Source organism: Spermophilus citellus, assembly GCF_964194105.1.
Source record: "Spermophilus citellus genome assembly, chromosome: 11".
Lineage (NCBI taxonomy): Eukaryota > Metazoa > Chordata > Mammalia > Rodentia > Sciuridae > Spermophilus > Spermophilus citellus.
The window spans coordinates 107586079-107611196 of NC_138192.1; the positions used below are offsets into that span (position 1 = coordinate 107586079).

The window sequence follows — 25118 nt, forward strand, 5'->3', positions numbered from 1 at the left end:
ATAAGGTTCGTGGTTTCTTCCACTCCTAGTTTCCATCTCTGCCTTCAATAAAACTAGTCATTCTTTTTGGTAGCCTTTTTTTTTTTTTTTTCTCTCCAAACATACCCTTCTGCAACCGCCAGGAACATATCCTTTTTGACCTGTAAGGGAATCCGTAAAATCTCGCGATTCGCGTGCTCATCGGCAAAGTTATCATGGCGGCCTCCGTATAGTGGCACGGGTTCTGCTGTAAGGTGACTGGAGGACGAGCACAGGTGGGGCCACCGGCAGTATAACACCCGAGACTTTTTGCCTTATGAAAAAAGGTCTGAGGAGTAGCCCCGGCAGTGAGTTTAAGGAGGTAGGCTGGTGCTGGGTGTCCCAGCTGCAGGAGCATGTTGACACGGGGTGTGGGGTCCGGTGAGTGACATCTTACAAGCGTGGGGCACATCATTTTTGTTTCCTGCTTCCTGTCCCGAGCAAGTCCAGCTTGTCCAAGTCAGTATTATTAACAGTCCGTGTTCTGTCGTTGCTAAAGCATCATGTTGGAAAGTATCCATCAAAGTTAAACTTTTTATTTCCATTGAAGATATTTCAAAGGCAGTACTAACAAAAATTTCTTCCGCAGAGGAAGCTTTATGGAAGAACTTTTCATCTGAAATCTTTTTTCTTCTTCTTTTTTTCTGTTTCTTTTCAAGCTAGTTTTTGCAAAAATTGTTTCTAAAGTGGTTGACCCTGAGTACTTTAAAACAATGCACACATTGTGGTAAAAATGGGGGATGCCTGTATTGGTGAACTAGTTTTACCTTTTAAATGTAAATCTGTTGGATTGGTAGGTTCCCACCTTAGCCTCTGTTAAATGCATTGTGTTTATTTAAGTAGAAGATTGGTTTAATTTTTCTTTCTTCCTTTACTCTGTTCCTTACAGGAAAATGACAGCATGCGTTCTCTTTCACAAATAGGAGTGACTTTTGTTTTATACTGGCAACTTTAAACACATTTGAAAGTGTTTCAGTGGATAGCAAAATGAACAACAAAACAAGTTCCTTTCTGTGGAACCTCAGACAACTCAGTACTTCAGTTCCAAAAAGCAGAACTTTGAGGCAGTATTCTTTGGGATTTCGCACACCAAAAAATGCTCATTCAAACCAGAAGCTAAGAAACCTTCTGTTAAATTACTTTCATGATAGAATGCAAACATCCATTAGATATCTCTTTCAGGGTCCATTCATTTTAAAATCAGGATATAGTGTCTTTCAAACAAAAGACCTAAGCAATGTCACTGTCTTTAAAGTTGACAGACTACTTTGTTCTAGAAGCTTATCCGTTGACTCAACACATTCTCTTGTCTCTGTTGGTACATCTGATAATGGATTGAAGAAAGTAAACTTCCATCATGAGGCCTCTGGTGAAGATATGTTCACCAAGGGAACAAAACCAACCCCTGTGACCTCTAGAAAACTGTCTGAGGAATGTAATTCCCTGTGTGATGTTTTAGATATATTTTCCAAAGCACCTACATTTCCTAGTAGTAACTATTTGTCAGCAATGTGGACAATTGCCAAAAGGATGTCCGATGACCAGAAACACTTCGAAAAGCAGTTGATGTTTAATCACCCTGCGTTTAACCAGTTGTGTGAACAAACGATAAGAGAAGCCAAGATTATGCACTATGACCACCTACTGTTCAGTCTTCATGCTATAGTGAAGCTTGGAGTCCCTCAGAATACTCTTCTGGTACAGACGTTGCTGAGGTTTATCCAGGTAAAATTTAAGGGCGACTTAAATGTGTTTTTACTCAGTTTATCATATCTCAAAAGAATGTGAAGGGAAATTGATGTGTAGCTACCAAAAGAGATCATTTATTTTTTCATTTCTTTTTTAGAGACCTCAAGTTAGGTCATTTCTTTTGATGTGGAAATCTGTGAAAGTCTGCCCCCTTTACTTTCTCCAGTGTTGTGAATAGGCTAAAATGGGGAGAGATGCAAGATTTACAAAGAAAGGTTGAGTAGTTGAAGGAAGGAGAGAAGGGAAGGGAACTGATGTTTATTGAGCATCTTTTCCTTTTACTTATATAATTTATTTAATCCTCTTAACCTTATGGGATCAATGTTATTTTGAGGATGAAGAATCAGTCCCAGTGATATTAAGCTGTTTGACTAAGGTCACACAGCTGGTAGATTCATTTATTCATGTAATAAACATATATTAGTTGTCAACAAGTTGTTGCATTTGTCAGTGGGGATATAAAATACACATGAAGCTTATACACATGAACCTTGTAATCTAATACACATGAAGCTTATAATCTAGAGGGGAAGACATATTTTGCAGGAAATTACAAAAATAACATTCCTTTAATGAGCCGTGCTTTCTAACTGTTCTGAACACTTGGGAATACAATTATAAACAGAATGCTGACCGTATAGAGCTCTCAAAGAAATAAAAGAAAAATATGTTATATGAGAGGGTATAACATAAGTTTCCAATCTAGTTTGTCTTCATGATGGTAAGATGAGATGGATCAGTGTTTGAAGCAGGGTATAAAATTTAAATACAGAATCGTCCCATGTAATCCTTAGTATAGCCCTTTAACATAGGTATTATTACTCTCATTAATGATTAGGAAACTGAAACTTAGGTTAATTATATGGCCAAGACATGTACCTGTTACTGTCCCTATCTTTAGGTACAGATTGAGTATCCATTACTTGAAATGCTTGGGATTAGAAGTGCTTCCGATTTTGGAGTTTTCAGATTTTGAAGTATTTGCGTAGACTTTACTACTTGAACCTTGACCATTTTAACCCAACATCTGAAATGCTCCAAAATCCAAAAATTTTAGTGCCAATGTTTAAGTTTCAGATATTTGGGTTAGGGATGCAGTACCTATACTTGGTAAGGTACTGATTGAATGAACACCTAATCCATGGTAGAATTGGGATTCAAGCCCAGTTAGAAATTATGCCTAAGCTGAGACCAAGGGATGACCAGCAGTTGAGGGATGACCATCCTGTTGAAGAACAGAATGATGTGGCTGTGTGTTTGAATGGATGGGAAGCAAGTTGTGCCCATTGTGGCCAAGTGGGATAGTCGGGGCAGCAAGTAGCTTGGTAGTAGAACATGAGGCTAGGAAGAAATAAGAGCAAAATTGTAAAGAACCTTTTATGCCTGCTTCAGGGGTTTATATTTATCTTTTAGGCAATGGGAATTCATTGAAGGTTTTTAAACCAAAGGTTGACATGCTCAGATTTGTATTTCAGTCTCTGAATTAGTGGAAAATGCATTGGAAGGAAGAATGAAATTGGATAGGGGAACTTTTGGTTTCAAACAAGGGTGTCAGTGTTCTGCTTGATGTCATTTACCAGATGTCAGGAAGGATTAGCTCATTAAAATAATCATTTGTAAACACCTCAGTCTTCTAAACTGAAATTATAGTAATAAAATAATGTTTATTTTAAAGAAAGAAGTTCTTGAAGATAATTTGACACATATATTATCTAGCTGTGGAATTCAAGAATTAGGTTCATAGGTGTATGAGAGTTTTTAACTTTAACTTTCTACATTACTGTGATTTCCTTATGTCTTCAATTAAGAACTAATTTTTATTTTGTGTATGTATATATATTCATTTCAGCCACAGAATATCCATGCTTATTTGGTAGATTATATATTAGTTTCTTATGTAGTTACTTAAAAGTGATTATAATAAATCACCCTACCTAGTCAGTGATCCTCTTACTGGTACTAGATCTTGGACAGGTATTCACATCAGCATTGCATTTACACTGGTGAAGTAGAAGCCATGGATATTTGGAGTCAGAATATCTGTGTGTATGATTATGTCTCACTGCCATCAATGACTTTGCCCTTCACTCACAGCCAGATAGACTTTCCTTTCAGAGCAGGTATTGATGGAGTACCACAGATTGTCTTATGGTAACAAAATCTTTTTTTCCTTTCAGACTTATTCATTTTTATCATTATCTGGTTCTGACTCAATACATTATAACTGGTTAGTGATGTTATTTTAGCAAAGAGTGTACCTCTTTTGTCCTGATTTCCTCAAATGTGATCATAATTAACCTTATGAGGTGTATAGGGTAGTTGTGATTAAATTGTGGAGTACCAGGTAATCTTTTTTCTTACTATTCATTTTCCAAATTATGCTCACTGCCATTTCTGGAATCAAAATTAGTACCCTAAATAAAGAGACCTCAAGGAAGGATTCTTGGAGCCTGGGCTCCTGAGACCCAGATAGCGGTAGTAAAATGTGGCAGGAGATTTACAACTGAAGTTAATAGGTTCAGGAAAGATACTCAGGAAAAGATAGATAAATTATAAGAACACAGCCTCCTAAGGGTCTTTAGGAAGGAGAAAGTTGCTCTGTGTACTTCAGTAGATCTTATATTACTGTATCATATTGGCCTTCATGATAGTCTTGGGTCCTAAGAAGAGGTAAAAATAATGTTTGATAGAACTTGTCATTTAATTAAATATAAAAATGTATGGATGCATAAAAGAATATGCATCTGTTATTTGGTAACTTCACTTAAGTATGATGTCTTCTTTCCCAGAGAAGTTGTTTATTATTGACTGACTATATTGACTCAGTTTTGTACTTAATCCTTTATTTAAAGACATCAGGTCAGTGGTTTTGCTTGACGGAGATAGTCTACTAAGTGCTCATCATCTTTAGTGTTTTTTAATTATATTTCAATAGGAACGTATCAATGAGTGTGATGAGAGATGTCTTTCCATTTTGTCAACTATTTTAGAGGCAATGAAACCATGCAAGAATGTGCATGTTCTTCGAGCAGGATTGTGGTGAGAATTCTCTTATGCTTTCTTCATGTGGTTTTTCTCTGTTCTTCCTCTGACACTGGAAATTAAAAATTGAGATGAAAATGAGCAGGAGAATAGAGGGAGGGAAGGCACTGTTGGTAAAGTCTTTACTTCTTTATTGAACTTAAAATTCTGACTTTGTATGAAATAAAGTTAGAAATAATACCTGTTTTTTTTTAAGGGTTTACCATATAAAAAAATTGTGGGCAACACTGACTTCTAAATTAATGTATTTTAAAAGAAAGTAGAGTGCTTGCTTAGCAGTAAGTTCTATCTCCAGCACTACAAAAAGACTGAAAAAATGAAAAATCAGTACCAATATGAAATGGGGAAGATTGACATGTATATTCAATTCAGAATGGTTATTTGGGCACTGTGTAGGGGTTTCATGACATTGACTCAGCTTGAAAGGGGATTTATAAAATCGATGCAACTGATCTAATGGCATAGATTATTGAGTATAATAGTTAATTTTATATCTTTGTTGGCTATTCCTAGGATATCCCAGTATAATCTTCTGATGTGATTTGCTCGTTAATAAAGAGTGTAATAATGTGAGAGGAAGTGGGGCTAGACTGGTTCTAGATCTTTACTAACTACTTACACTCTGATAGACAGGTTCATGTCTATGGGCTTCATGTTTCTTGCCTGTGGGAAGGGAGAGCTCGACCAAATGAAATTTTAAGATTTCTGTTCTGGTTTGAAGATTCTAGGATTATAACTTTTATTGTGTTTAATTATAGGATACTAGTTGATCAGCAGGTTTGGAAAATAGAACGTGTCTTTACTTTACAAACTGTGATGAAATATATTGGAAAGGATACACCAGTTGCTCTTAAAAGGAAATTGGAGGTAAATAACTGAATTTTCTCTAGAAGGGTAAGATTTGAGAAAAGTCTTATGATCTGCTATCACTTCCTAAAGTCAATTTTTTAGGAAGACATGGCTGTGCATTTGAGTTTGGCTTTGCTAAAGTGAATTAACATATTTACTTGTCTATTTGAGTTATTTTTTCTAAACTTCATCCTTTTTATTTAAAAATAAAAGTTTATTTTCTACAAATGATAAATTAAATATGAACTTATTATTTTTTTAGATGAAAGCCTTGAAAGAATTAGACAGATTTTCTGTTTTGAATAGCCAACGCATGTTTGAGGTATTAGCTGCTATGAATCACCGTTCTGTTATACTCCTGAATGAATGCAGTAAGATGGTCATAGGTAAGAGGAATTTTTTTTTTTTTATGATTTGTAGCATTTTACCTACTGTTTTAAATTGTATGTGTTATGTTTTTAAAACTTTATGTTGGTATGAAGAAAATATGATGATATGATTATATCTAAACTTTATTTTTGTTGTAGTGTTGTTTTTTGACAAAATACATTGCTGTTTTTTTCCTAAAGAAACAAAAAGTATTGAGCATTGTGAATCTTATATCCAAAACTGGTAATTTTGGTTGTTTATTTAACTCATTCTTAAAGATAATATCCATGGATGTCCTTTTAAAATATTGATCAGCATATTGCAGTCCTGCAAAGACCTCCGATACCAGAATTTAGATCTCTTCAAGGGAATAGCAGATTATGTGGCTACAACTTTTGAAATCTGGAAATTAAAACAAGTGAGTATATTATCAGTTGAGAATAAACTTCAGAAAATTTTGAGAAGAATATTAGTTTACTTAGCATTTTAAGTATTTCTCTTTCTGCTTTGTACCATTTAAGATATCAAAATATTTCAGTGCTAAATAGACTTTTGAAAAATAAGCTCTTTATTATTTATGTCTATCAGTTATTTGTTAATATACTGTTCAATCTTTTTTTTTTTTTTTTTTTTTTTTGGTACCAGGGATTGAATCCAGGGGTGCTTTACTACATCCCTAGCTCTTTTTATAATTTTTTTAATTTGGAGACTGGGTCTCACTAAATTGTTTAGGTCCTTGCTAAGTTGCTGAGGCTGGCTGGCTTTGAACTCAGGATCCTCCTACCTCAGCCTCCTGAGCTGCTCCTGTTGAATCTTTTTTTTATATTTTATTTTTTAATTGTAGATGTACACAACACCTTTATTTTATTTCTTTATTTTTGTGTTGTGCTGAGGAGAAAACCTAGTGACTCATATGTGCAAGGCAAGTGCTCCACCACTTAGCTTCAACTCTACCCCTCCTGTTCAATCTTTTAATCATATTTCTATGTGAAACAAAAATCTAAAAGTCCGAAGTTTTCTCTTCTATTTGGTTTTCAAAAGGTTGTATGGTACTTTAGTTAGATACTTGGCATTGTTTATACATCTTCCTTGTTAGATTTTGAAACATAGAGATGGGTACTATGACAGGTATGTAGTTTTTGAAGAATAAAATATTATTACTTAGTGATCATGTCCATTGTTTCTTTCTGAGTAAAAGTTTCAATTTAAGAGTGGTGTTTAATAACATACATATCTAAATAAATCAAACTAGCAGAAATTCCTTTTTCCAGTGAAGTAGGTGGTAACTATGGTGGACCACAAGGTTCAATTTACTTTGGAGAGTAATATGAATTTGAGTACTATGAAATTGATTTCAGAAAGAGAAGTAATTATTGTGATAAAGACCAAAAAAGAAATTGGAGGCAAACTGGAAATTTTATTTTAATAATATTGCTCCATTCTTTTAGAAATTACTATTAAATTTAGAAATTTTTTAGTTATCACATGTATTAGAAACTAGGAAATATTTAGGTTTGGAAGTGGGAGCAGTTCAAGATTGAGTTGGTCTTTGAAAAGCTCTAGAAAAGGTGTATTTAAAAGTAATTTTCAGATCAGTAGTATGAAATACATGTTGGAAATAATTTATTTTTAAGTGGAATAAGAAGTAAAGAAATCATTGTATGCCCTAATTCTTAACTTATAAAAAGAGATTGCTTATTAACTTGATATCTCATTCAACAACTAATGAAACAGATTTTATGAGGAAAAGATAATTTTTCCTTTTTAGGGAGTATTCTGTGTGACAGCACATTTCTGGTTTTTTTTTTTTTTTTGAGATTAAAAAAATTACTAGTAGCATAATGTGCCTATTAATTAATGAGTTTCTCCTCAATTCTTTTTAAGGTTCTTTTTCTCCTCCTTTTATTTGAAAACTTTGGATTTCGACATGTTGGTTTGATGGACTTGTTTATGAAGAAAATAGTAGAGGAGCCTTCATTCTTAAGCTTGAGGAGCATTGTCCCTATTCTTCATGTATATTCTTCTCTCAATCATTTCTGTGATTCCCAGGACAGAGAGTATGTACTTTTTTCTTTTTATCTCTTTTTTGTCATATTGCATACTTACAGAAAAGATTGCCAACCAAATGTTTAATCAATTACCACGAGGGAACATATCTACAGCCATCATTCATGTCAAGAGATAAAACCTAGTGTTTCTTACTCAATTATGAAGTTAAACAGAATTTTGTTTTATTTTTGTTGTTCTTTGTTTTGCTTGTTTCTTGGTTCTTTATATTTGTTCATTCAATATTGGAGTTTTCATTTTGAACTCTCAGTTTATCCCTTCAGCTCCTAAATTCATAGTTCATTTTTTTAAAGCTTGATTGAGAAATTGGGAATTTTTAAGTATTATTATTATTAACCCCCTATCAGATATATTTTCTCCCTCTATAGATTACCTTTTGATTCTGTTGATTGTTTCTTTTGCTATGCAGAAGACTTCCTTGTCTGTTTTTGCTTTTGTTGTTTGTACTTTTGGTATCATAGCCAGAGCATCATTGCCTATACCAGTGTCATAAAGCTTTTCCTGTCATGTTTCCTCCTACAAGTTTTAGAGTTTCAGATTTTAGGTTATAAACTATTAATCCATTTTGAGTCAACTCTTGTGAATAGTGTAAGATAAAGGTCTAATTTTATTATTTTGAATGTGGATATCGGTTTTCCCAACACTTTTATTGAAGAGACTATGCTTTTTCCATTGTTCATTCTAGACACCCTTGTCTGTTTTTATGCCAGTACCACACTGTTTTTTTAAATTAATGTAGATTTGTAATATATTTTGAATCCAAAAAATGTTACAGTTCCAGCTTAGTTTTTCTTTACCAAAATTGCTTTGGCAATTTTGTGACTCCCATATGAATTTTAAGGTTATATTTTTCTCCTTCTGTAAAAAGTGCTGTTGGAGTTTTGATGGAGATTGCATTGTATCTGTAGATCATGTTGAAATAGTATGGACGTTTTAAAAATATTGTCTTACAATCCGTGAATATGAGATGTCTTTCTATTTATTTATGTTGTCTTTAATTCATCTAAGTTTTGTAGCTTTTAGTGCATAAGTCTTTTACTTGCCTGGTTAGTCTTATTCCTAAATATTTTATTCTTTTTTTATGCTATTATAAATGGAATTGATTTATATGTATATATACATACACATACATATATATATATATATATATATTTTTTTTTTTTTTTTTGGATAGTTCATTGTATGGGAATAAAGCAAATACTTCTTTTCTTAGGTGAATTCTTCCTTCTTTTCTTTTTTTTTTCTATTTATTTATTTAACCTAATTGCTCCAAGTAGCATTCTTGTCCTGTTTCTGATCTTAAGGAGAAGATTTTAGGTTTTCACCATTGAATATGGTGTTAGCTATGGGCTTTTCATATATGACCTTTATTATGTTGAGATATATTCCTTCCATGCTTAATTTGCTGAGATTTTTTATCACAAAAGACTGTTCATTTTTTTTCAAACTCTTTTCTTTATTAAGATGATTGTATGCTATTTATCCTTCACGCTGTTAATTTGGTGTATCACATTAATTGACTATGTAAGTTGAACCAACCTTGCATACCTAGATAAATCTTGCTTGTAGTATACGAACTTGTAATGTGCTGTTGAATTTGGTTGGCTGGTATTTTGTTGAGGACTTTTGCATTTATGTTCATCAAAGATATTAACCTGTGATTTTTTTTGTAGAGCTGTTTGTCTGGCCTTGGTGTGAGGGTAATGCTGATCTCATGAATTTAGAAATGTTCCCCCTTCTTCAAATGTTTGGATGAATTTAAGAAGGACTGGTATTAATTCTTCTCTCAATATTTGGTAGTATTCATCAGTGAAGCCATTCTAGTCCTGACTTTTTCATTGTTTTCTTTTCTTTTTGTGGTGCTAAGAATTAAACCTAGGGCCTCACTCATGGTAGGCAAGTGCTCTGCCACTGAACTACACCCCAGTCCTGTTGAGGTTTTGATTACTAATTTGGTCTTCTTATTCCTATTGGCCTGTTTAGACTTTTTATATATTTCTAGGAATTCTTCTATTTCTTCTTGATTATCCAATTTGTTGTCATGTAATTTTTCGTAGTAATCTTTTATGATCTTATTATTTCTGTGACATTAGTTATAATATATCTTTGTTCAAAACTGATTTTATTCATTTGAATCTTCTTTTCTTTTCTCCTGCTAGTCTCCTTAGGGGTTTGTCAATTTTGTTAACCTCTTCAAGAAAGCAAGTCTTAGGTTTGCCACTTTTTTTCTATTCTTTATTTCCTTTATTTCTATTATAATCTTAATTCTGCTAATTGTAAACTTAGTGTGTTCTTTTTTTTTAAGCTTTTTGAGGTATAAATTCAAATTGTTTGAGATCTTTCTTTTCTTTAATAGGCATTTATTGCTTCCTTTTTTATAGTACTTTTTCTGCATCCCATAATTTTTTGTGTTCATGTTTTTGTTGAAATATTTTCTGATTTTCCTTTTGATTTCTTCTTTGACCCACTAGTTAGTTGTTCAAGAGTGTATTGTATGATTTTCACATATTTGTGAATTTCTTTCTGTTATCAATTTATGATTTTTATCCCATTGTGGTTTAAAAGGAGAACCTGATATGATTTCAGTTTTCATAAATTTCTTAAGACTTTTTTTTTGTGATATAACACTTGAACTGACCTTAAGAATGTTCTGTGTGCACTTGAGAAAATGTATTCTGGTCTATATGTTCTATATGTATTTGTTATCCTCATTTAATCTATAGCATTGTTCAAGTTCTTTATGTCCTTATTGCTTTTCTTTCTGGATGTTCTGTCCGTTATTCAAAGTAAGGTTATTATGCTGCAGTCTATTACTCCTTTCAGATCTGTCAGTTTTTGCTTTATAGGTGAGTGCTCTGATGTTGAATCCCTATATTTTATAATTGGTGTATTTTCATGATGAACTAACCCTTTTATCATTATATGTAACCTTCTTAGTCTATTATGAGAGGTTTTAACTGAAAATCTATTTTGTCTGATACAAATATGGCTACCCCTGCTCTTATTTGTCTATTGTTGCATGGAATATATTTTTCCCCGTCTATTTTCTGATTATTTGTGTTCTTAAATCTAAAGTGAGTTTCTTGTTCGCTGCATATATTTGGTTCTTTTTTTTTTTTTTTTTTTTAGTCCATTTAGCTACTTTAGTCTTTTTATGTTTAATTAATTATTAAGAGAAGGACTTACTATTGCCATTTCATTATTTTCAATTTTGTAATTCTTTTTCTTTTTTCCTTTCTTGCTGTCTTCCTTTATAATTGGATATGTGCTATTATTCTTTTTTTTTTTTTTCTTTTGTGTATTCTTGATAGGTATTTTATTTCTGGCTACTATAGGTCTTACATAAAACATCACTGTAGCAATGTATATAAGATGGTAGCTTTAATCACATACAAAGACTGTACACTTTTCCCCCCACTGATGTTTCAATTTAGTAGGATTCTATTAATATATTTTTATAATTATAGTACTCTTAATACTTTTATTCTTTAACTTTTACACTAGAATTAAAAGTGTTTACATACTATTCATTACAGTATTATAGTCTTCTATATTTTTATGTATTTACCTTTGGTGAGTTTTCTACTTTTGTATATATGTATATAGTTTTCCTTTTTGTGGTACTGAGGATTGAACTGAGGGGCACTTTACTACTGAGCTTTTATTCTGAGACCTTTTTTATTTTTTTATTTTGAGATAGGATCTCACTAAGTTGCCCAGGTGGGCCTTGAACCTATGATTCTTTTGTCTCAGCCTCCTGAGTTGCTGGGATCACAGGCATGTACCCTGTAGTCCAGCAACTTTCATACACTTTTGTATTTCTATTTTGTGTCATTTCATTTTAACTAGAAAAATGCCCTTTAGCATTTCTGTATGGCAAGCGTAGTGGTGATATTCTCCCTCAGCTTTCATTTGTTGGAAAGTCTTTGTCTCTCCTTCATTTTTAAAGGGCTGTTATCCCAAGGATAGTTGGGATATTATCCCAAGAATAGTTGGTTTTTGGTTGGCACTTTGAATATATTATCCCACTTCATTCCGGCCTGCAGGGTTTTGCCGAGAAATCTCTGATAGTTCTATGGAGGTTCCCATATATATGTATATGGTGATATACTCTTCTCTTGCTTCTTTCAAAATTCTGTCTTTGCCTTTTGAGTTTTTTTTTTTTTTAATGTTGAAAAAAAAGAGTATATTTAGAATTAGACAGCTGGACTCTGTTTAGATGATCCCAATTTTTTGGCAACGTCCAAAGCATCATAATTAGGAGCCAGTCAAACATATGCCTTCTTCTCTCCATCAGGCCTGATCAGGGTGTTAACCTTGGCCAGATCAATGTCAGAGCTTCTTTATAGCTTGTTTGATCTGGTGTTTGTTGGTCTTGACATCCACAATGAATACAGTGTGTTGTTGTCTTCTATCTTCTTCATGGCTGGCTCTGTGGTCAAGGGGAACTTGATGATGGCATAGTGGTTAAGCTTGTTTCTTCTGAGGGTGCTCTTCGGAGGATATTTTGGCTGCCTCCAGAGCCATATTGTCTTGGGTTGCCGGAAGGTAGGTGACTTGTGGACTTGTGGATCTTCTTCTTTTTATGGCTATGGACACCCTTCAACACTGCCTTCTCGGCCTTCAAAGCTTTTGTTTTAGCTTCAGCTTTGGGAGGGGCAGAGCTTCCTTCTTAGCTTTCAGCACCATCATGGTGGTACGCATGCCTATGACTTTTGACAATCTGATTACATTGTATCTTGATATAGATTTCTTTGGGTTTGTCCAATGGAGGCATTTGGGCTTTTTTTAGTGTGGACATCCATTATTCTCCCCAGGATTTTGAGGGGTTTTGGGTACTGTTCCTTTAAATGAACTTCTGGCTCCTCCCTCTCTCTTCTGAAACTCTTTAAATACAAATGTGGTATGCTTGATGATGTCCCATAAGTCCTTTAGACTTTCTTAATACTTTTTTATTCTCCCATCCTTTTGATTAGAGAATTTCAAATGACCTGTGTTTGGATTAGCTGATGTTTTTCTTTGTGCTCAAATGTGCTTTCAGCTCTCTACTGAACTTTTCAGTATAGGTGAAACCAGAGGTTTGATTCCCTGCAGCTGCTGGCAGGTGGGAACAGAGTTTCTCTGATTCTGCTGGTGGGTGGGGTCTGCATAAAGTTGCAGGCCTCTGCAGCTGAGTAGTGTTGCTGCTTTTAATGGTGGGTCATGCTGTCCAGTGTTGTAGCAGAACCCAGCAACTCACCATCAATTTCTAATTCTTTCTGGATTCTTGTCTCATGAATTCAGAGAATGAAATCCACAGACTAGGATAAGTGAGTGTAAGAGTAGGATACAGGAACAAAACTCTTGCAATGCAGGAGAGGACCCAATAGCAGTTTTTCTCCCACAAGTGCTAGTCTAGGTGTTTTATATAGCACTGGGTAACTGCTATTGGTCTAAGCTTATGCTAATTAGAGTTTGAAAGAATGCTATTGGTTCAATATCAATACCGTTGCTATTGGTTCAAATTTATGTTAATTAGGATTTGGAAACATTAACACTATTAGTCAATTCTTGAGTCCCGGTTTCCATTCAGGCCTGCCCCACTGCCATTTTCTTACCACAGGTTAGGAAGGTTGAGGTCACGGAATGGTCTATGCTAGCAGTTTGATGCTGTGCTGCGTGAAGTGGCCTTCTGTAGCAGGCATCGTGTCATGCCCAGGTCTGACCTTCAAAGGGTGACAGGTCAACCTACCTTGGCTTACAGTACTTCAGGACTGCTTTACCTACATGGCAGGCCCCACACAGCTGCAGACTGTGCTTGCTTTGCTGCTGTCCACCTGGACTGCCTCTTCACTGTTTTACTACTCTGCTGCCACTGCTCAGCAGGGTCCAGCAGACTGGCTGTGCGGCTTGGCAGCCAGGAAGTCATGTCATTGGTGTTATGGTCTTCAGGTCTAGAATTCTCTTTGGCTTTATTTTTGTGGTTTATTATCTCTTTGTTGATATCCTCATATTGTTCATGTATCATTTTCCTGATTTTATTTACTTGTCTGTGTCCTCTTAAAATTTACTGAACTTCTCTAAGACAATTATCTTGTATGCTTTGTGAGTTAGCTAATGAATATCCATTTCTTTGTGGTTGATTACTGGAGATTTTTTGTGCTCCTCTGATTGTTGCCATGTTTCTGATGTTTCTGTGCCTCATAGCTGTGCACCCATGTCTACACATTTAAAGAAACAACTGCATCTTCCTGTCTTTACAGACTGGCTTTGTCAAGGAAAGACCCTTACCAGTCAGTCCAGATACAGAATATGGAGCATCACCAACCTTTTCTCTGTACTCATAGATTCCTAATTAGAAATAGTTATTAGTTCCACTGTTTTTAGGAAGCCATGATCTCTTCCTTCCTCTAGTGTCTACTGACCAGCAGGTAGGACATTGGAGGTATACCTTATTCCTTTCCTGTCTCTTGTGGAGTAGCTTTGAGATGAGCCCTTTTCCTAATCTTGGAGAGTTGTGTTGCCTGTTGCAAACCACCAATCCCTTTTCCTTTCTTCTTAATTTCTCCTTGGCTTCTGAATTCTGCTTGTTGTATTGGCGTGGAGATTCGAGGCAAGATAGAAACTGACCCCTCAGCATACTGAAAGCTGTGAGCTTGAAGCCATGCTCCACTCCTCTCCCTTGCTCCCTGGAATGAAGCCCTGTCTTCTGCACCTTCTCTCAATCTTGTGGAGGTGTGCTGGGTGTAGAAAGTCACGTACCCTTTTTCCTTTGTTCTTAATTGCCTTTAGACATCTGAACTGTCTGGTTCCATCAGTACCTCACGTGAGACCAAACAGAAACCAGTCCCTTGGTCCATATGCTAAAAGTCCAGCACATTCAGTGCATGCACCACTCTTTGCTCCATGGGAGTAGTTATAGGCCAAGATAATCTCTTATGCTGCTGAGCTGTGCCCACTGGCAGGAGGGGTGGCATGCAAAGAAATTGTTCTCCTTATCTGTGTCCATGCAGCTATTCTTGGTTTTGTGTGCATCTGAAATACTAAAATGTCTTAACTGGATTCTGGACTTCCATAAAGCCTCATAAGGGCTTTCTGATCTATATATTTTTGTTAAATCATTTTTTTCTGTGAGGCAGTTAGGGCTGGACCTTTTTATTCTGCTATCTTGCTGACTCACTCCACTATAGTTTATTTGGTCTGTGCTACTGCATTGTCTTCTTTTTATTTTAACCACAAACATGTAACAATTTCTTAGGTTCTACAAGTTGTTCTATGCCTTTGCTTTTCTTCCTTTAGATCTTTCTTTCTCTCTGGAACAGTTAGGAGTCATTAAAAACTAGATATGTATATAAAATGTCTTCTGTTAGAAGATCGATTAAAAGCATAGATAGCTTTCTTTTGTTTGAATCCTAGCTCTGCTGTTCAGAAACTACTTGACTTTTGACAAGTTATTTATCTGTGCTTTGATTTATTCATTATTAAAATGGGCTTGAGTTACTTGTAGTTGCATTGGGTCATTTTGAAAATCCATGCCAGGTTCTTAATCCCTGGCACAAAGTGATCTTTATTTTTTCTCTTTCCACATTTTTCAATTGGTGCATTATAATTGTGCATAATGGTGGGATTGGTTACATATTCATACATGTCCACAACATAAGAATATAATTTGGCTAATATCCAAAGTAATCTTTAGATTAAAAATTAAAGTAGAGTTTAGGTCACAGCTCTTGGAGGAACACACTACCGCAGTTCTGAAAGTCTTCATGGCAGTATTCACAATCCATCCCTTTGCCATCATCTGGCTTGATTACAACTGTCTTCTATCATGTTGTTTTTTTCTTATTCAAATTTACCCACAAAATCCAGCCAGGTTTGGGACAGATATCTACCTGATGTGGGCAGATAATCAACAGAGTCATACTGAGCCACCTAAAAAGCAACTGGCCACCATGCTCTATAGCGAGTGGACAAATTCAACTCAAACCACGTTTTGTGTGCTTTCCTAATTGTCTCCTTCAGAGCCCGGATGCTTGCCATGTCTCATATAGATCTCTTAGAGCCTTGACCACATAGTTATAGTTGTTTGTTAATTAATCTGCCTCTGATTCTCAGTTGGCAAGCACTCTAGAGTCAGACCCAGGTTCCTGTTGTCTTGAACTTCACCCAGATTCATCCTTCATCTACTTCCCTGCTCGGTTTTCTTATGAGGCTGGCTCCTGGCGACCCCGTAGACATTTCAGATGAACGGTATCCAGCTAAGTGGTAATTAAAACTCCAGAAACAGTTCCACAGATTCTTTGGGATTAGAAAACAAGCACTAGCCATTTAGGGAGTTTTTTTAGCTGACTCTAGACATCCCCAAAGATAATTTTGTCCAATAAAATTTTATATTGGAAATAGAGGGGGAATAATAGAGGTTTAAAAAAAAGCTATGAAACTCAATAAAACAGCAGGAACAGAATTAGTACAGGAAGCAAATTATAAATATTACCCTTTTGTCTGTCTGCTCTGCCTTTATTTAACCTCGTAGTTCTTAACTAGAAGTGGTTTTGCCTCCAAAGGAATATTGAACAGTGCTGGAGACATTTTTTGATATTTTGTTATCATGACTGGAGGAAGTCTCTAATGGGTAGAGCCCAGGGATGCTACTGACGTCTTGCTCTGCACAGGATAGACCGCCTCTTACACCAAGGAGCCATCCAACTAAGTGTCCATAGTGCTGAGATTGATCTCATCCTTAGTCTCCCATCTCAACATTTCTTCTCTGGAGAAAGGGGACAGCCAAAGTGCGGTTAGTAGATCGAGGTTAGTCAGTCATGAATGTGTAGTTGCCTGAGTTTTCTACTCTGAGGACATAAAAAAGAAGTTTGTATTCCCTTCTTAGTCTAGTTAGGAGGACACATCTTGTTTATCCAGAGGAAGGCAGGTGCCGGGTACCAAATGAATGCTTTATGAAGGAAAGAGAATAGATAGTGACAGGGGTGGCAAAGCTATGGAAGCAGCATAATGCTAAGCATTTGGAAAGACATTGACTAGAAGAGAGGAATTGGGTCAGATGGTGGTGCCAAATTTGGCTTAGCGTAATGAATGCCCTTTTTGTGTACATTAATCATTTTATTGGAGGAAGGGATGTATTCGATCCAGAATATTTTCTTGGGTTTGAAACTCAAGAAAGAAAACATTTACCACTTATACCGTGTCGTTTTGATCCTTTGGATTCTTCTCTTTTGATCTGCATTTACCACCCTATGGATAATCCCAGATTTGCATCTCTGGTTGTTAGTGTATTCTGAGTTCCAAACCTATCTCTGGGGTTTGTATGTCTTCACTGTACATCTTGAAGTGTCTCAAGTTTCAGTAATTCTGGAAGTGAGTTCATAATTATTGACTCATCCTTGTCTACTAATGTGCTCCTCCTTCTGTCTCTTCTTCTAAGTTTATTTATTCATTTAGCCATTAAATGTTTACCAAACACCTGGATAGTTAGGCAAAAAGATAAATAAGACAGTCATTCTCACCAGAGGATTTGGTATAATAGATAAATTGGACATCTAAATTGGCAGTTAAATATAGCATGAAAAATAGAGTGATAGAGATACATACAGGAAATGTGTACTCAGTGCTGCCAGGAAGAGATGGTATCTGAGCTGGTCTTAAAAGCCGGATGTATAGGAGATCATAGGGGAAGAGAAGCAGGAAAGGACATGCTGAGTAAAAGGCACTGTGTTTACAAGACCTGAAAGAAACAGCAGAACATGTGAGGAAGCAGCACACAGCTTGGGGCTGTGAAAGCATAGGGTACAGGTGAGGAGAGAGGGAGACAAGATGCAGAGGTAATCACCACCCAGTCTCCAGACTTCATCATCTGTGGCCCTACCCTGTCCTACCTGTCTTTGAATTACACAATCCAAGTGAAATCAGCCATCAGTTTAATAATGATATCTCATTTTTTTCTATAAGATCTGTTAAATTTCTCTGTCTTGTTGTAACACCTATAGCTCTCCAAGCCTACCAGGCCTCCCTTCCTCCTGGACCCAATCAGCTGGGTCTGTGGGATCTCTCAGTTGCCCTTCAGTTGCATTGTTAATTAGGCATATTTGCCCTTATTGTAAGAATCCCTACTCTGTGCTTTCCTCTCACTAGTTATTCACTGACACTGAAATAGCATACATTTTCAGGGCTCCGTTCAATTGATCTTCCCTTTTCTCATCTTTTTACCTGTTCAAATTCTCCCAAATGCTACTCTACTTTTTTTTTCCTCTGTATTATCACAGGACTTTCTATGTATTTTATTTTTTTCTTACATAATGATACAAATAAAAGATTCCATGAGAGTCAGACTGACCTGGGCTCAAAGAATATCTGTGCCATTTATTAGTATTATCATTCTGGGTAAATAACCTCACCGAAGTTTGATCTTTCCTCTCTGAGTCGATGCTAAAATTCTTTGTTATACTGTATAATATTAGCTCTGGGTGGTAAACTTAGTTTACAGTTCTTAACCCAGAATATTTTCTCAGGTTTTAAACTCAAGAAAGAAAACTTGATAGCTAGGGAATTTTAATTGATTACAAATCTGCAGTGATGGTCCAGCCTTAAAGAAAATATAATATAATGATTAAAAGGCTATGGATCTTGACAATTTAGGTTCTGATATTGTCTTTGCTACTTCTTGGCTGTTTGTTCATATACTGCTAGTTCCTCAACTTCTTTGAGCCTGTTTACTCATCTTTATTATGAGGGTAATAGTAATAATAGCCCATAGAGTTTTAATAGGAATTAAATGAAAGCGTGTAAAACACTTTTTGTGCAAGACAATAGCAACAGCAAGTTGATACATACTCTGTGAGAGAGCAGCCTGTCCCAAACCGTGTGTAAAAACTTATTTACAAGCCCGCTTTTTTCTCTTTACTTTGGATTTCTAAAGGATGCTGGTTCTATAGCAGCTAATTAGGTCTTCCATAACCGTGTCTTCTATGTATATTTGAAATCTGGTTTTTCTTTGTTCCCCAAAAGGTTCCTGGAAATTATGGCTAGTGCTCTGACCGGCTGTCTTCATCACATCTCTTCTGAAAACCTTCTGAATGCAATATGTTCATTTTGTGTGATTAATTATTTCCCCTTGGCCTCTGTTAACCAGCTTCTCCAAAAGAATGTGATCAATGAGCTGCTGACATCAGGTAGGACGTTGTTGCAAATAGTGACTGAAAGAAGTCACTACCACTGTCTACCTTGTGATTCCAAATGGGGTTTCAGTCAGAGTTAAATGTGCAGAACAGATGTTTCTGAGGAAAGGACTGATAATGGTGAAGTTAAAGGTCAGTGCTGAAACCAGCAAACCCACTGAGCCTCCTGTAGTGACAAGGGGCTGTGTATAGAAGAGAAGAAAAAGGATGGCATCATTGTGTTAGTCAGCTTTCCATCCCGTGACAAAAAGACCTAAGAAGATCAGCTTATAAGGAGGAGACATTTATTTTGGTCCTGTTTGAGAATTTTCAGTCCATGATTGCTGGGCTGTGTCCCTTTGGCCTGTGGCAGCATGGTACATCATGATGGGAACACATGATGGAGAAGGCTGCTTACCTCATGACAGCCAGGCAGGAGAGAGGGAGGGAGGAAGGGGCCAGAGTGCCAGTGACCTTCAAGGGAACCCCCAGTGCTCTAACTTCCTTCCACTAGACTCTGCCTCCTAGAGGTTCCACTGCTTTTCAGTAGCACCACAGGATGACCTCTAGTCCTTTAGCATGTAGGCCTTTGGGAACATTAAAGATCCAAGCTTAAACAGCATTACACTTTTTTGTTTACACTGTATGCTTTTATACAAAGGCTAAATGTTCCAATTGTTCTTTATGCCTAGATCAGAGGTGTTTGCATTTCCTAATCTGTACATGTCACATTTAAAGCCACTTAAGTCAATCCTTATAGCTGTAAACACTTGGTTACTTGTGACCTGTAATGAGGACACAGCCTGTTAGAATAAATAACTAAATAGCTATCAAATTAGCGAATTTATTTATTAGAACCAAATTAATTGTTGGCTTTTAAATAAGGAAAATAAATATCTGGATAGACATACAAAACTTGATGATGTATCTGAGAATAAGTTAGTTGTAATCCTTTTTAAAACAATGTTATAAAAATCCCAAAATTGAGTTGTGAAGGGTCAATTCCATGTGCTGATTTTTCAAATAGTATATTTAAGAAACAGCCTTAAAGCCAGGGGAACCTTCATTCTAGTCCCAACTTTGCCTTTAATTACACATGAGGCTTCTTTTAACATTCTTGGATATTGCCTCTATAAAATGAGGAGTTTAGACTAAATCACTTCTAAAGATATTTTAAGGCCTAAAACTTGGACAGGTACAGGGCACTGGTCCAGGCCCTGGAAAGTAGGGCAACATTGATAGAGTTCTTATAATAAGAAAGCTGATTACAAATATAGATGCAGTGTAATTTTTAAAATGTGGCATTAATATTTTTCATAATGATGCATTTTCTTTCTTTCTTTCTTTCTTTCTTTCTTTCTTTCTTTCTTTCTTTCTTTCTAGGTGACATTGAGAGGAATGTTCATAAGCTTCACATTGTTGATACTTGTTTAAAACTGGATGACACTCCTTATCAGAAGGCCAAAGACATTTCACTACCACAGCAGCCATCACCACCACCACGCCCGAATGCAGAGATTACAGAGGCACTAACTAGCCTTCTAGGTGGTGAAGGATACTTCTCCAAAGATGTGCAGTTGCCACATAATTATCATATTGGTATGAGAAGTTTCTTTATTTAATTTTATTTATTTTCTTTCAGAGGTTGGGGAGTTTACTGCAGCATGTCCAGTGCAGTGTAGTGTTGCCTTTGGACCTGCCTTTGATTCTTGCTCTGTGTCTTACTTATCTGCAAAAGCACAATAATAATAGTACCCATCTCATAAGATTCTTGTGGCCAATAAAGGAAATTTTACAAAGTCTCTGGATTAGTGTTTGGCACATGGCTAGCTCTCCATATGTTTAGCTATCATTATCATTAATGATATTATTAGTGTTAGACACATTTTCAAACAGAAAATCACTTTGAGCAATGTTGAAACATTAATATCAAATTTTTTCTTTCAGATTTTGAAATCAGAATGGATACTAACAGGAGCCAAGTGCTTTCATTTTCTGACATTGATGTGACTTCTGCTACAAATATGCAAAGGTTGCGTACCAATACTCATTTGCTGGACTTTCTTTTTTGGGGGGAATGAGGGTATCAGGGATTGATCTAAGGGGCACTCCACTACTGAGTCACATCTCCAGCCTTATTTTGTATTTTATTTAGAGACAGGGTCTTACTGAGTTGCTTAGCCCCTCGTTTTTGCTGAGGTTGGCTTTGAACTCATGATCCTCCTGGCTCAGCTGCTGGGATTACAGGTGTGCACTACTGCGCCTGGCTCATTTGCTGGACTTTCTGAATTTAAATCTTAATTCCGAAAGACTTCATGTGAAATAGCATAATACCAAGACCTTACATTTGTATGGAGCCTGCAATGTATCGTGGGACTTCTTAGCCTTAAATCTGTTGCTTAGGTGCAAATGTTTGCATTTTGTTGAATACAGTGGACTGGAGTTCGGTCACTTACCAAAATAGACATTTTTTAAAAAATGTTCTGAAGCTAAAATAATTGAAACTATCACTGCAGTATAAACTTCTGAGAAGATAATAATAATGACCATAGATACTTGAAGCTTCTGCAAAAATCAAATACCTACTAAATATTTTGCTGTATCACAAGACCTTTTCAAAAGTAGAGAAACCTTAACTTCTTAATTAAGCTGTGTTGTATACGAAGCAGAGCCCATCGAAGGTAATCATAGTTGTTCCTTTGACTCACACATTATAAATAGAGTACCTTTGGGAAAATTATGATGCCATTTCATGAGGGAATGTCTTGCCTGGTCAGCAGATGTGTGTGATCATGGGATCATTGAACACACACACCCCTATTCAGTCAGCCTTTGTGGAAAATCTCTGTTAGGCCCCGTGGGGCACACAAACATGAATCAGATATGAATGTCAACCGTGTGGAATTTAAATATCCTGTTATTCTATTGGATAGGTACATAAATATTAAAGAGGAAGGTGCAAAATAAATCTTCAGGGATTCAAATTCTTATCTACCCATTCCTTTCCATTCATGTGAAGTTCTGTAAGTTTTCCCTTTCTGAATTCATTTGGCTATTTCTGGACCATTTTTTCATGTGCTGTCTTCCCTGCCCTTGTTACCATCTGCTCAAAAAAGGCTTTCTCTTGGTGTTAGTCAGTTTAGCATTGCTGTGATCAAAATACCTGACCAGAACAACTTAGAAAAGCAAACGTTTATTTCAGCTCATGATGTCAATGATTTGGTCCGTGGTCTGCCAAATCATTATTCTGGATCTCCAAGGTGAGGCAGAACATCATGGTGGAAGGTTGTGGTAGAGGAGATCTGCTCAAGACGTGACAGATGGGAAGCAGAGAGAGAAAGGGGAAGGGGCTTCAGGGAAGATGAACCTTTGCAGGGCACTCCCTCAGTGACCCACCCTGCTAGTCATGCCTCTTTGACCTAAAGATTACCCAGTCAATTCATTCAAACTAGAATGGATTGGTCAGGTTGCAGATATCATAATCTAATCATTTAAATCTGCATATTTCTATATTAACATAGGAACTTTGGGAGGCACCACATATCCAAACCATTAATACTCTCTAATCCTAGTCACAGGTCATTTTTTTGTTTTAGGTATATCATTGTTCTTACATAATAAAATAATATAGTTCTCAGCGTGAAGTACTGAGAAGAGAAGAAGCAAACATTTCTTTAAAAATATGAAATTTCTCTTTTAGCAGCCAGGGTAGAGAAGACAATAGTCTTAATGTCTTTTTTTTTCCTTCCATTTTTTTCCCCTCCTAATGAATTCATTACTCATTTCCAAAATGCAAAGAACAATGAAAAAATTAAGTGACACCTTGCACATTTTTGTTACATTTACACATTTTACGTTTTTTAGTCTTTCCTTTCTCTTAGGGATTTCTTTGTGTTCTCTAAGTTGTGGTTTTTAAATATTGTTCTTTAGAGTATGTGAAGTATGTACAAGAAGAGCATTACCATTGGTGTTAACCTCCACCAGAGCTTCTACTGGATAATTGTATTCAGATCAGAGATTAGCACACAGGAAACCCTTTAAAAAGAGTGCTTTTATATCTGAAAAGTTTCTACTTCAAAAAAATAGCCATCCTTAAAGATGGCTGAGGGATAACTTTGTTATATATTAATGATAAGGTTTTAGTTTACAAAGTAATCTTTGTATTTTGTAGCATCTTCAGATGCCAAGTAATGGAAAGAGGTGAAGGACTAAGATTGTAGGGAATGGTAAGGACTGTGGTGAGTGAAGAGCTCCACTTAGAAACCCCCAAAGAGCATCAAGGCAGCAGGGCTGTAAATGGTGGTCTCTATAACTGTTCACATATTGTTTATTTTTGTTTTCAGAGTAGCTGTGCTGTGTGTTCCTAGATCTGTTTATTGTTTGGATTCAAACCACCCCAGAGGATTCTTTGCTGTGAAAATGCGTCATTTGAATGCAATGGGTTTTCATGTAATCTTGGTAAGCAAAAAAATGCATATGAAACACTCTTTAATTTCTGTTATACATTCTAACAGCTACCAGGAATGGTGAAGTTGATTACTAGGACTCTATAGAGAAATTGTGAGCATTATTAGAATAAGTGCTTTAGTTGTTTGTTTTATTTTTTAATATTTTTTTTTAGTTGTAGATGGACACAATATCTTTATTTATTTATTTATTTATTTTTATGTGGTGTTGAGGATTGAACCCAGTGCTTCACACGTGCTAGGTGAGCACTCCACCACTGAGCCAGAGCCACAGCCCACTGTTTTTTTTGTTTGTTTGTTTGTTTGTTTTAATAAGAACATTTCTAATACATGACTTGGCTTCTACTCAGCTGATTACTATCATTTTTTGATAAGAAACTAATATCTTTTCTTATATAATTGAAGACACATGAAACCATTTTCAGTTTCTCAATTATCTTGAACAGGGAAGAAAAAATATTAAAGCTCTGCTTTCCCTGGCCAGTGAGGCTGTTGGAGAGTGCTTGTTTCCTGGATAGCTTGGGGATGATGGTTCCTCTTCTTCCCTCTTATGCTTCCCTTTGATCCCAAGCAACACAGCTTTTCTTTAACAGTCTCTGCAGACGTTTCTGTCTGTAGCAAGAATCTTGCAAATAAATTTATGATAATCTTGGAATCCATCTCAGTGCAACTGGTTTTGTCCTACACAAAATGTAAAGTGTAAATATTTGATCCTCCATTATCATACTTTAGTATCCAGGGGCAGATTGTCCAGATTACTGAGATTAAGATAGCCTCTTTCTTTTGATGTACTACTATTTAAGATTTTGTTTTTCATACTGGTGATATACATTCTAAGGAAGATTTCCCCCCAGAAAGTAATTTTTATACCATTTAGAGGACCTTTAAAATTTTTATAATTTTTACTGTTATATCTTTACTCATTCTGAGCTTATCATCTCATTTGGCCTTTAAAATATGAGTAATTGTAAGGTAACTGCTTTTAAAAAGCAGTTGACTTTAATATGTTTGATCCCTACATTAGTTTTTTTCCTCTGTGTATGTGTGTTATCTTTTCATAAACTGACTATTTTCTTCTTTCTCTGTTAAGGTCAACAAGTGGGAGTTGGAAAAACTAAAGATGGAAGATGTGGTCACATTTTTGAAGACTAAAATTTATTCAGTTGAAGCCCTTCCTTCTGCTGATGCAAATTTGCAAAGCACATATTAAAGTAAAAGTCAACCTTTTCATATTAGGACATATGCATTTATAAAAATAACTTTAATAAAGACTGAAATTCGGGGCTGGGGATGTGGCTCAAGCTGTAGTGTGCTTGCCTGGCATGCGTGCGGCCGGGGTTTGATCCTCAGCACCACATATAAACAAAGATGTTGTGTCCACCGATATCTGGAAAATAAATATTAAAAATTC

At 35.8% G+C, this 25118-nt stretch overlaps 1 protein-coding gene and 1 pseudogene across 3 annotated transcripts; one reads left to right on the forward strand and one right to left on the reverse strand.

Annotated features, from left to right (window-relative positions):
* The first annotated feature begins 193 nt into the window (after positions 1 to 193).
* FASTKD2 (FAST kinase domains 2) lies at positions 194 to 25117 on the forward strand. 2 transcript variants are annotated; one of them, XM_081260538.1, is made up of 12 exons: positions 194 to 340; positions 908 to 1743; positions 4703 to 4806; positions 5568 to 5676; positions 5921 to 6044; positions 6306 to 6445; positions 7912 to 8084; positions 19093 to 19256; positions 20625 to 20840; positions 21189 to 21273; positions 23585 to 23699; positions 24798 to 25117. In XM_081260538.1, exons 2-12 carry the CDS (start codon positions 1006 to 1008, stop codon positions 24915 to 24917), a joined length of 2088 nt encoding a protein of 695 aa, XP_081116664.1. In that variant the 5' UTR covers positions 194 to 340; positions 908 to 1005; the 3' UTR covers positions 24918 to 25117. The 2 variants fall into 2 exon arrangements, with proteins under 2 accessions (XP_081116664.1, XP_081116665.1); XM_081260539.1 differs by having other exon boundaries at positions 198 to 254.
* Positions 12363 to 12783, reverse strand: LOC308630452 (large ribosomal subunit protein uL23-like; annotated as a pseudogene). The gene has a single exon. The product of its transcript is annotated as a large ribosomal subunit protein uL23-like (transcript).
* Position 25118: the final 1 nt, after the last annotated feature.

Bases quoted from the DNA above. Each gene is read 5' to 3' on its own strand.
- FASTKD2 (XM_081260538.1), top strand. From the start codon at position 1,006: ATGAACAACAAAACAAGTTCCTTTCTGTGGAACCTCAGACAACTCAGT. The intron at 6,045-6,305 runs GTAAGAGGAATT...TCATTCTTAAAG, and splicing joins ATGCAGTAAGATGGTCATAG to ATAATATCCATGGATGTCCT. The intron at 20,841-21,188 runs GTATGAGAAGTT...TTTTTCTTTCAG, and splicing joins GCCACATAATTATCATATTG to ATTTTGAAATCAGAATGGAT.